Source organism: Grammomys surdaster, unplaced genomic scaffold (assembly GCF_004785775.1).
Source record: "Grammomys surdaster isolate TR1022 unplaced genomic scaffold, NIH_TR_1.0 126278, whole genome shotgun sequence".
Lineage (NCBI taxonomy): Eukaryota > Metazoa > Chordata > Mammalia > Rodentia > Muridae > Grammomys > Grammomys surdaster.
In genome coordinates, this window is record NW_021621078.1 from 2,592,447 (window position 1) to 2,604,332 (window position 11,886).

The following is an 11,886-nucleotide window of genomic DNA, read 5'->3' on the forward strand; positions in this document are numbered from 1 at the left end:
GGGCAAGAAGAGCTGAGCCAATTCCACCTTAACACCCTGGAGACAGAGGACCACTGGTGTCCCCCTGACCCAGGAAGGGCAAAGAAGGCACAGCCCGCCCCGGTGGCTCTAGGCGCCAATGCCTCTGACTTCTGTAACCACCCTAGGAGGCATGAAGCTATGCTCAAAAGAACTCTGTACCCCTCCCTTTGGATATCTACTGAAACAATAGTTCCTGTATTGGCTAGCTTCATGTCAACTTGACACAAGCTAGAGTCATGAGAAAGGAGGGAGCCTCCACTGAGAAAATGTCTCTATAAGATTGGGCTGTGGCCAGGCAGTGGTGGCGCACACCTTTAATCCCAGCGCTTGGGAGGCAGAGGCAGATGGATTTCTGAGTTCGAGGCCAGCCTGGTCTACAAAGTGAGTTCCAGGACAGCCAGAACTACACAGACAAACCCTGCCTCAAAAAAAAAAAAAAAAAAAAAAAAAAAAAAAAAGACAAGCCTATAAGAGACTTTCTTAATTCATAATTGATGGGGGGGAGGGCCCAGCCCATTGCAAGTGGGGCCGCCTATGGGCATGTGGTCCTGGGTTCTATAAGAAAGCAGGCTGAGTAAGCTAGAGAGAGCAAGCCTATACCCCCTCCCATGGCCTCTGCATCAGCTCCTGACTCCAGGTTCCTGCCCTGCTTGAATCATGTCCTGACTTCCTACAATGATGAACAGTGATATGGAAGTGTAAGTCAAATAAACCCTTTCCTCCCCAAGTAATGTTGGGTCATGGTGTTTCATGATGGCAATAGTAACTTAACTAGGTCAGTTACTGATAAGCTGGAATTTCCCCCAGGAGTCTCACTGGGAGAAGGAAAGGCTGAAGCCTGGTGCCAGTGAGTTGGAGGAACTTAGGAAATAGTGGTGATTTGAATGAAAATGGTCCCATAGGCTCGTTGATTCGAATGTTTGGTCACCAGGGAGTGGCCTTGCTGGAAGAAGTGTGTCACTGGGGTGGGCTTGGGGTTTCAAATGCTCAAGCCAGGCTGAGTGTCTCTTCCTCCTGCCTGTGGATTCACACCAAGAGCTCTGAGCTACTGCTCCAGCATGGTGTCTGCCTGCATGTGGCACGTGCTTCTCACATGACAACTAATGGACAGACCCTCTGAGACTGTAAGCCAGCCCCAATCAAATGCTTTCCTTCATAAGAGTTGTCGAGGCCATGGTGTCTCTTTACAGCCATAAAAGTGAGGAAAGCAGTTCTCACAGCTAGTCAGACCGCGGGGGGGGGGGGGGGGGGAACTACAGTGGGAGAAAGATGTTGCAGAAGGGTGTGGGGGCACATCTCAACCATGACTTAGCTGTTAATTCTGAAACCCAAATGTCACGTCTGCACAGAAGATGGACTCTCTCTAAGAGTCACTAGATCTCTTTATTGCTTTTCCCAAGGTGGTCACATTGAGTAAATCCCCTTCTCTGCTTTTGTGTTGTGTGTCTGTTTAATCGACCTAAAGAGGATGAATGATCAAGTCTAGCTTGTTAGAGTTGTCACGGTCCAGGCTCTGACCCTAGCATCTCCACGAACAACCTCTGGAAGACGAATGCATGGATCACATGGCTGTGATAGGTGTCATGTCTCACTAACTCACTACTAGCCTATCAGGGTCTCCAGCCAAACTTTCTTTTCCATGGTCACCAAGTTCACTGGCAGTTAAAAGCTCTGGCTGCTCTTATAGAGGATCTGGGTCCAATACCCAGCACCCACATGGCAGCAAACAATTGTCTGTAACTCCGGTTCCAGGGGATCTAACGCCCTCTTCTGGAATCTATGGGTACTGCACACACGTGGTATACAGACATGCAGGCAAAACAACCATAAAAATAAAATAAATCTTAAGAAGTAAAGAAACAAATCAGGCCGGGCAGTAGTGGCGCACACCTTTAATCCCAGCACTTGGGAGGCAGAGGCAGGCGGATTTCTGAGTTCAAGGCCAGCCTAGTCTACAGAGTGAGTTCCAGGACAGCCTGGGCTAAAAGAGAAATACTGTCTTGAAAAACCACAAAAAAAAAAAAAAAAATCAGACAGAGCTTACTGTAAGAGAAAAATGGCCCAGAGTGAGACCTGGTGGCTGCTTTCCTAGAACTCATTTTGCCTGTTAGAATGATTGATGGGTTTCCCTTTTATTTTTTATTTATTTTTATTTCTTCAATGCTGAGAATTTAGCCTACGGCCTTGTGTGAGCTTGGCAAGTGCTCTCCTTTTGAGCTACATTCCCCAGCCTGGATGATCTCTGTGTGGGCCTCTCCAGAAGCGGGGGAGCCCAGGACTTGCCTCCAGTTGGATTTTACAGGCTGATGCCTGACACCGAGTGCCACACACCCTCTGCTTGGAGCTGCTCTCCAGCTCATGTGCTTCCCACTGGAAGTTCTCTTGCATTCACCCAAATGGTTTGTTTTTAAAGATGTAGTCACACACATAGAAACTGGCAAAGGAAATTAGTCAAATGTGAAAGACACAGAGGAAGGAAGGCATGGCACACTGTGTTCTAGGTTCTTATTCTAAATCTGGCAGGAGGTGCGAAGGACTGGCAGCCTGGTGCTAAGAGTAACAGCAGCAGACCATGGGTCCCTCCTGCCTCGAGGTGTCAGCCAAGCAGCTGGGATTCCTAGGCACCAGAGGGAGAGTAGGTGGCCCTTAAGGTGGGAGCCAGGCATCAAGGATGACATCCCCTAAGATCCTCACCCAGGCTCTTTCCCCATGAGCCCACATGTTCAGTCCCATGGGACCATTGCATTTGGCTGGGTCCCCACATTAAACTTGTATAATGAAAGATGTTGTTTTTGCCAACCCCCAACTCTACCTTCTCCTCTCCCCTCAAGTTTAGATCTCATTTGGGGTTGTGGTTCCCCTCAGCTACTTGGGTCTATTAATAATTTCCTATTTTCCTATAACTGTATCTCCCTTCCAACCTCATTGTCACCTTCAAAGGGACATGTGTTAAAGGTTTGATCCCTAGCTTGGAGCTATTGGAAAGTGGGAGAAACATGAGTTTGGGTCTAATAAGAAGCCTTTAAGTGACTGTAGATGTCTGAAAGGGGGCCCTCTCTTTGTCACATGGTCATGAGGCTAGTGGCTTTCACCCTGATAGCTACATACTTCTGCTTTGGTTTGCTTCCTTGCTAGGGGGAGGGGCATCCAATTATAGGTTAGAATATCTAAAACCGCAGGGCAGTGGTGGTGCACACCTTTAATCCCAACACTTGGGAGGCAGAGGCAGGAGGATTTCTAAATTCTGGTTTACAGAGTGAGTTCCAGGACAGCCAGGACTATACAGAGAAACCCTGTCTCCTGTCTCGAACCCTGTCCCCAAAAGAATATCCAAAACCACAAGCCAAAATAGATCTCTTTTCTCTTTATACTGAGAGTGGAAACCTGGCCACAGGAAGTTCTTGTTTTCACTCACGTCAGCAGCTCCTGAGTTGTTCCTTCATCCCTGTATCCCACATCACCTCTCTCAATGCTACAGCATCTAAGTGTCACCTGGGTCCTACAACAACCTTGTTTCAAAGAATGGGAGGGAGCTGGAGAGATGGTTTACTGATTAAGGAAATGGCTGCTCTTCTAGAGGATCCAAGTTCAGTTTCTAACACCCCCATGGCAGCTGACAACTCCAGTCTCGGGGGATCTGACGTTCTCTTCTGTCCTCTGAAGGCACTGTACCAATATGGTGCACAGAGAATCAAAACACCCATACACATTAAAAAAACAAGCAAAAGTTTTTTGAAAACATTCCCACCTAAAACAAAGGTCTTGATTAAGATGCCTTTTCAACTGCTCCCCCACCCCCCTACTCACTATCCCAGGCTAGCCTCAAAGGCTTGGATAGCCAAGGATGGCCTTGAGCTCCTGACTGTCCTGCCTTTAGCTCCCAAAGGCAGGCATCTCAGGTGTGTGCCAGCATGCCTGCCTTACACAGCAGATCTCTTAAAGTTGCACAACTTCATATCACAGCTGCTCTTGCTTGTGATTTAAGTGTTCAGAATCCACCAACACTGAAATGTCTTCCTATCTCTTCTCCTGTACTATGTACAAGCACGGAGAGGAGAGCCAACAGAACCCAAGTACCAAGCAGAAAAGAACTATTTCCCTGCTGAAGGTCAAATGCCCATCTCCAGATTCAAACCCAACACTTGGCGTTTCTAACTTCACTCCTCATATACTCCAGGCACTGCAAATAAACACATCCTATTTTTCATTTGTAACTAGCCCATCCCCACTGCGGAATGAGACACAACATCAACCTTCGAAGGAGCCCATTTTGTGAGTAGATCTTCCTCCCCAAGGATGACAGAGATTTTATGTTACTGGGGCAAAGCAGTTTTTATAATAGGAGCAGTAGGAGCAGAAAAGGAGCCGAATGCTTCTTTTATGCTCCTTCCCCCACCTCCCCAACCTCCTACTGCAATCCACTTGCATATTGAAAACTTTAATACAAGTTGTCCTATCTCTGGGTAGTATAAGCCCAGCCATAGTGCAAGGAGAATTTGGAAGCAGGAAAGATTTCTCTCTAGGGAGCCTATTGCTGTCTCTGGATACCAAGAGCACAGTGTGGCTCCGCCCTATATGTATTAAGCCACGCCTCCACAGCACGTCACCATCTCCGGAGCACCGAGCTAGGGAAGCCCACGCAGTCAGGCAGGGAGACTGAGACCGGTTTCAGGCAGGACTGGAAGGAAGAAAGGTATTTAACTGCTCACATACCTTTTCAAACAGGACTTTCCAGTGCTGGTAGAGAGGAAGGCCATGCGGGAGAGGAAGAAGAGAAAGAAAGGCACTTATCACCAAGGTTTCTGTAGACCCCTGAGGTTTCTGACATCACCTCCCAGCCGTTGCCCAACAGTCAGAACCAGGCTCAGGGGCCCACCAAAAGAAACCTGAAAATCCCCCGTGTGAGTGAAGGCAGAAAACGCACAGTAGGGTGTGGAAATGGGATGTCTTGGAGGTGGGACAGTCAGATGCAGGAATGAGAACAAGGACGATTCCCAACCATGTCTTCGGGTTTCTGATAACTTCTGCTACCGAAAGGTCAGATCCACATCTACTCCCGGAGCACACGTGCACTACCCTTCAGATCCTGTCTGTTGGAGGACTCTACTCAGAAGACTCACCCCTGCTTGAGCACTAATTTTGCCTGCTTGACTGTGTGTGTGTGTGTGTGTGTGTGTGTGTGTGTGTGTGTGCTCCCCAACATGCTTCCAAGACTGAGTGTTAAGTACTGAATACCTAAGACTCTCGGGAGTTAGGGCCAGGAGAAAGTGACAGGTTTAGTCACGCACACCTTTGAGATGTTAGACTCCCGGCCCATTCAGATTTGCTGGCTGTGGTTTTGTAGGTTGGGGTTTTTGGCTTAATTTCACCCTGAAGGAGGGACAGGTCAGAGGCAGGGTGCCGAGAAGGAGTAGTTTTTATCAACTCAAGGGCCCGGGGTTTCCCAGATCCTACCTCGCCTCCCAGGACAGTGGACAAGAGATCTAAGCGGCAGATGGCAGGAAAGCCCTCTGGTGTAGCCCCTCCCTAGCCTGCCCCTGGGGACCGTTCCAGGCAGCGTCGTGGTCAGGGACTCCTGAGCCCCCTGCTGGGAGCATTTCGTCCCAGCTAGCTCTTCTAGCTCTGGCTGGGTTCAGATTCTGAGATCAGTTTGAATTTCAATCAGTGTCGCGACAAGGCTGACGCCGGGTGGGAGCTAATCTGGCAGCGGAGAAGGGGTCCCCAGACTGGTCTGTGCTGTTCAGAGACTGGGGATCTGCGGCGCCGGTTCCTTCCCGGGGCTTGCAGAGTCCGCAGGTCGCTGAGGGGAGGGGAGGGGAGGGGAGGGGGAGTCACTACAGTGACGCGGCCGCCTCTGCAGGAAAACGCCGTGTCCCGAGCACTGCACCAGCCTCGGGGAGGGGGCTCAGCAGCCGACAGGTTTCCGGCGCAGTAGCCGGGGCTGTGTCCCGCAGTGAAGCCGCGGGAACCCGAGCGGGGTGGAGTGCCAGCGCTTGCATTTGGGGAAGACCCATCTCGACTACGCTCGGGGCCACCGACTCATCCCGGACGCTCCGGTGACATAACCTTGAAGCCTCCAAGTTGTCTCCGGGGTAAGGAGCTGAGGCTGTGGCGTCTCCCCGCGTGGCGCCCCCCAGAAAGTTTGAGGGACACAGGAGGGGGCACTCACGTCTTCTGGCGCGGCGGGTAGTCGCTCCTCGGCCTCGGGCTCCAGCTCCTCGATGCGCTCCGCTTCGGCGCAGGCGGCCACTGCGGGGCCGGGGCTGGGGTGCTCGCCCATGGCACAGGCTGCGGCGCTCGTCCCGGGGCGCCGGGCTAACTTTGCGCCGCCAGGGCCGTGCTGCTCCAGAAGCTAGCTGCGCGCCTCGCCGCCTCCGCGCTCGCCCCCATGGCTCTGCTCTCCCCGCCGCCTTCACTGCGGCCCCGGCGACCCCGGCGACCCCGGGGCGCTGAGCCCCTAGCAGCCAAACTTCTTGGCCTCTATCGCGGGCCGGAGGCCAGGGCGCCCTTGGGCCAGCCGGGTCCTACCGCTCCCCGCGCTCCTTCCCGCTCTGCGCGGCCCCCGCTCTGCGCGCGAGCCTCCTCCTCCCCACGGACTCCTCCGGGGTGGCGCGCGGCGGGGGCGGGGCTGCTCGCGGGGCCCCCGCCCCCTAGGCTGCCCGCGGGGAGGGAGGGAAGGAGGGAGGGCTGGCTGCAGCGAGGCAGGCTGCAAGCCGCCGCTCCTACGGCCCAGGGATGGGGACTGGGTTGCCCTCAGTCTGCTCAGCTCCGCACCGGGTTATCCATCACTTGAAGGCAGCAGATTGTGTGACGGAAGCAGAAGCGAGGTTCTCATGAAGTTGGCCATGTCGGGGTTAACTAGGACTGAATTGAGAGTGAGATGTGAGAACTGGATTCCACTAGCCACCCTTAAGACGTCTGTTCGCTGTGGTCTTGGATTCTGGGAGGTCTGGGAAAGCCTAGAGATGAGAGAAAAGTCAGGTGGTCTGGGACCCCAAATCCTAACCTTCGCCCTACCTCTCCATCTAGAGCTGTATGCCCTGCTCAGGTTTCTTGACCATGTTAAATACAGGAAAGTGCCCAGCCAGACGGGGGCGAGGTGGGGGCGCCTGGCAGGGGAAAACAAAAAACTAAAACTAAAAAGCAGGAATGAAGTTAGCAAAGCAATAAAGGATCTTTAAAAGAGAAAAGTGAAGGGCAGTTTACCTGTGGGAAAAGCGATCTTCTCACATGACTATAATTTGTGCCGGGCTGGGGGTAGATGCTCCCCAGGGAGGCTCAGGGGCTCATTCCTGGTTCAGCCCTGCAGGCAGCCTACATACAGAACCAAGGCCCTTTAGCCTCTTCGCATTACCGTTACCCCTCTCGACGTCCTGTCAGAAGGATATTTTTATTATCAGAAATTGCAATTAACGCCTTCATTTTCTTAAGGCAAATGTAATTCCATCCTGCAACCCCAGGATCCAATCTGTGACCATCTCGCCCAGCACTGACTACTCTCCTTAAACATAGAAGGAAATCAGTTCCATCCTAATTAGGTGAGTTTGCAACAGGCACCAATTTTCATCTCGGTTTCAGAAAGTGTGATCATTTCAACTATTTTTGTTTCTCGCCACCCCTCCCCCATCTCTACTCTACTAACAAGTCAAGATCCTGCCAAGATTTCCTTGTAAATAAAACTGTCTGCATGGGGGTGTGATTTTTGAATACTGCCTTTAGGGGACAGAAGAGAGGCTGAATTCTTTTTGAAAAGAAATCTACAAGGATTAGCAGCTGCTGGGGGCCCTGAGGGCCAGGGTCCCGGCCTCTCCAACCTCTGCTACTGTTGGCTTCACATAGCTTGAGCGGTGCTGGCTCTGTTACATCCAGACCTTTGCAGCAGAGATGGCTCTGAAAGCCTGGTTGCTGGGGGATTGGAAGGAGACAGGTGCATGGAAGAGAAGGCCACTCTGCAGAGATACCTAGCACCTACTGACCCCCCCTCCCCCCAGCTATTCCTCACATGCTTTCTCTTCTCCAGCTCGGGAACAGCGCTTAGCAACAGATCCAACTCAGTCACCTCTTCATGGGGAAGTTACCTTTGCAGACTTGGCAAAATTGCTGAACATTTATTGAGCTCTTATTAATCACTAGGGGAGATCTCTGAGGGTACAGAGATGAGTAAAAAAAAAAAAAAAAAGACAAACTCTGCCCTCCATAAATTGGTGTGCATGTGGAGGTGGGGCACACTGTTATGCTCAACAAGTCTTGGAGTCCACAGAAGCTCAGGAGCCATACAGACTGAAAGGAAAAGATTCCTTGTGGATCCAGGAAGTCTTCCCAAAGGAAGCGCTTCCATAAGCATGTAGCAGGTGACAAAGCGACCCAGGCAGAGGGGACGACAGCATGCAGAGTGGAAGAGGAACTGCAAGGGATTTGCCATGGTTGGAAATTAAAGTACAGCATCAGTAGAAGCCTGGGGCAGGAATGAGAGGGCTGCTAGTTCCCTGAGAATGAAGTTTGGATTCCATCCTAATGGCAGCAGGAAGACACGAAGAACAGTGATCAGGACAGTAACATCAAGATTCCTCCTGCCAGGCGGTGGTGGCGCACGCCTTTAATCCCAGCACTTGAGAGGCAGAGGCAGGCGGATTTCTGAGTTCGAGAGTTCGAGGCTAGCTTGGTCTACAGAGTGAGTTCCAGGACAGCCAGGGCTACACAGAGAAACCTCCTGTCTCGAAAAAACAAACCAAAAAAAAAAAAAAAAGAAGAAGAAAGAAAAGATTCCTCTTAGTCTGATGCAGCGGCAGGAGCCTTTAGACCCAGCTACTTGGGAGGCTGAGACAGTGGGGTTATTTGAATGCTTATAATGTCCTGTATTAGAGGCCAGGGCAATACACCAACACACACTCTCTCTCACTCTCTCTCTTCCTTCTTTCTTTACTCTCTCTCTTCCTTCTTTCTTTTCTCTTTTATTCTGAAACTACTTTGCATTAAGTTGCTAAAGTTGGCCTTGAACTAGTAACTTTTCCTATCTCATTCGTCCAAGGAGCTGGAATTATAGATTTGCACACGAGGCCTGGATGTAAGACTTCATCTCATTCATATGTAAATAAGAAGGGGCTGGAGAGAGATGGCTCAGCAGCACTGGTTGCTCTTCTAGGTGACTAAATTTTGACTTCTAGAATGTACACAGTGGCTCAAAACTGTAACTCAGGCTGGAGAGATGGCTCAGTGGTTAAGAGCACTGATTGCTCTTTCAGAGGTCTGAATTCAATTTCCAGCAACCACATGGTGGCTGACAACCATCTGTAATGGGATCTGATACCCTCTTCTGGTGTGTCTGAAAACAGCTACAGTATACTCATGTACATAAAATAAATAAAATAATTCTTTTTTTTTGTTTTTGTTTTTTTGTTTTTGTTTTTTTTTGTTTTTGTTTTTCGAGACAGGGTTTCTCTGTGTAGCCCTGGCTGTCCTGGAACTCACTCTGTAGACCAGGCTAGGCTCGAACTCTCGAACTCAGAAATCCGCCTGCCTCTGCCTCCCAAGTGCTGGGATTAAAGGCGTGCGCCACCACCGCCCGGCGCAAAATAATTCTTAAAAACAAAAAAACAAAAAAACCCTGTAATTCCAGTCTCAGATGTTCTGACCTGCCTGGGCTCTGCACACACATAATATACAGACAGACATGCAGACAAAACATCCACACACATACAATAATAAATGAATAAATCCCTCTGACTGAGGTTGAGAGGTCGCATGAGTATCAGCAGTTAGAACAAAGGGGAGGAGGACCTTAGAGTACCATCTCTGGCCCTCAAACAGGTGCTCAATCTCACCGATGTTCCCAAACCTCCTAGGAAAGAACCCTGGGCTCTCCCCAGGAATCAGCCCTTCAGGAACCTGTGCTGGAAGGAAAATGACTATTTAGATTTGGCAACCAGTAAGACCATCTGTAACACCCAATCTCTGCATCCCGGAGTCTGCCTTTTGTCCCGTATCCTCAGGGATGCCTGGCCTCACCACACAGCCTGACTCGTCTTTGAACCCTGGGGAATCTGCAGCTATGTAGCGCATGCCCTGAGCACATGGGACTTGTAGCCTGCAGCCAACCCTAGAAACCTTCAAGAGAAGGTTAATCCCAGCACCTCTGGAGGCAGAGGCAGGCATATCTCTGTGAGTTCAAAACTAGCCTCGACCAGCAGTGGTGGCTCATGTCTTTAATCCCAGCACTTGGGAGGCAGAAGCAGGAGGATTTCTGAGTTGGAGGCCAGCCTGGTCTACAGAGTAAGTTCCAGGATAGCCAGGGCTACACAGAGAAACCCTGTCTCGAAAAAACAAAACAAAAGAAAAAGACTAGCCTGATCTACAGAGTGAGTTCCAAGTCAGTCAGGGCTAGATGGAGAAATTCTGTCTCAAAAACAAAAACAAACAAAAAAAAGATCTATCTGATAGCTTTAGTAACTTTAGTCCCATTCCAACATAAGGCAACCAGAGTGCTGGGACATTCTGAAAAAAGATAGAGAAAAGAATGGCCACTTTCACTCATGCCAGAGGTCCTGGGAGAGTACTACACATGAATTTTGAGACCATGTGTGAGTCTAGTGTGTGTATACATATATTCGTACATACGTGTGTATGTATGTATATGTGTGTATATACATGTATGTGTGTATGTATGTTTATGTGTGTGTGGTATGTGTGTATACCTGTATGTGTGTATGTATGTATATATGTGTGTGTGGTATGTATGTGTATATACATATATATGTGTATGTGTGTTTATGTGTGTATGTATGTTTGTGTGTGTGTGTGTGTGTTACTGAGGTCAAACCTGGATCTTATACATGCTAGGTGAGACCTCGACTACTGAGCTTTACCCAAGGCTCCATGGCTTCTTGACGTTCCTGACAAAACAGTAAAGTAACTGAGAACAAGATAAAGTCCTGGGTAGTTAGCCAACTCTCTGCCAGTGTAACAAAATACCTGTCACAAATACCTCATAAAGAAAAAAAGTTTAGCTAGTGTGGTTGTGCCCACACCTTTAATCCCAGTATGTGGGAGTCAGAGGCAGGCAGATCTCTATGAGTTTAAGGTCAACCTGGTCTATGTAGTAAATTTCAGGCAACCAAGCCAAGGCTTAGTGAAACATAGTGACATAGTGAGACTCTGTCTCCAAAACCAGACAGGTGGGGGAAGATTAGCTGTGGCTCACACTTGTGGAGGTCCATGATTGATTGGGCTGGTTGCTTTGGGGCTACGGTAAGGCAGCACGAGGTTGCAGGGTATGTGACATAAAACTGCATCCCTAATGCCTGAGAAGAACAAGAAAGGAAGAATGGGCCCCTGCAATCAGAAACCAAACCCCAAGGACATAACGACCTGCTAAAGTTCCCAGGAGCTCCAAGCTTGGACCAAGCCTTTAATCCATGGACCTTTGGGGAACTTTATCCAAATCACAGCACTGGGGAGAATGGCTCAAACTTGAGGGAGAGTACTGCTGAGATGAACCTGAGAATGGCAGCTTTTTTTTTTTTTTTTTTTTTTTTTTTTTTTTTTTTTTTTTTTTTTTGCTTTGTTTTCAGGTTTTTCGAGACAGGGTTTCTCTGTGTAGCCCTGGCTGTCCTGGAACTCACTTGGTAGACCAGGCTGGCCTTGAACTCAGAAATCCGCCTGCCTCTGCCTCCCAAGTGCCGGGATTAAAGGCGAGCGCCACCACAGCCTGGCTCGAGAATGGCAGCTTTGGGATCCAGTGTCTAGGGTTCCTGCATGGAGAGAACAGCTGTGGTAAAGAAAGAGGCAGACCTTGACAGAAAACAGTTTAGCGGATGGGCACAGCGTACAGCTGGTAAAGCCAGAGAGGAGGGCCGCATTGAGAAAGTC

At 49.8% G+C, this 11,886-nt stretch overlaps 1 protein-coding gene across 1 annotated transcript in view; it reads right to left on the reverse strand.

The window, feature by feature from the left end:
* The window catches only part of Rhbdl3 (rhomboid like 3), a 55,644-nt gene extending 49,083 nt beyond the window's left edge, over positions 1–6,561 (reverse strand). The window contains exons 1-2 of the mRNA XM_028759376.1: positions 6,191–6,561; positions 4,735–4,758 (exon numbers count right to left, since the gene is read on the reverse strand). Coding sequence (XP_028615209.1) covers positions 4,735–4,758; positions 6,191–6,301 — 135 coding nt within the window. The 5' untranslated portion in view covers positions 6,302–6,561. The remainder of the gene's footprint in view (positions 1–4,734; positions 4,759–6,190) is intronic.
* Between the last annotated feature and the right edge of the window lie 5,325 nt (positions 6,562–11,886).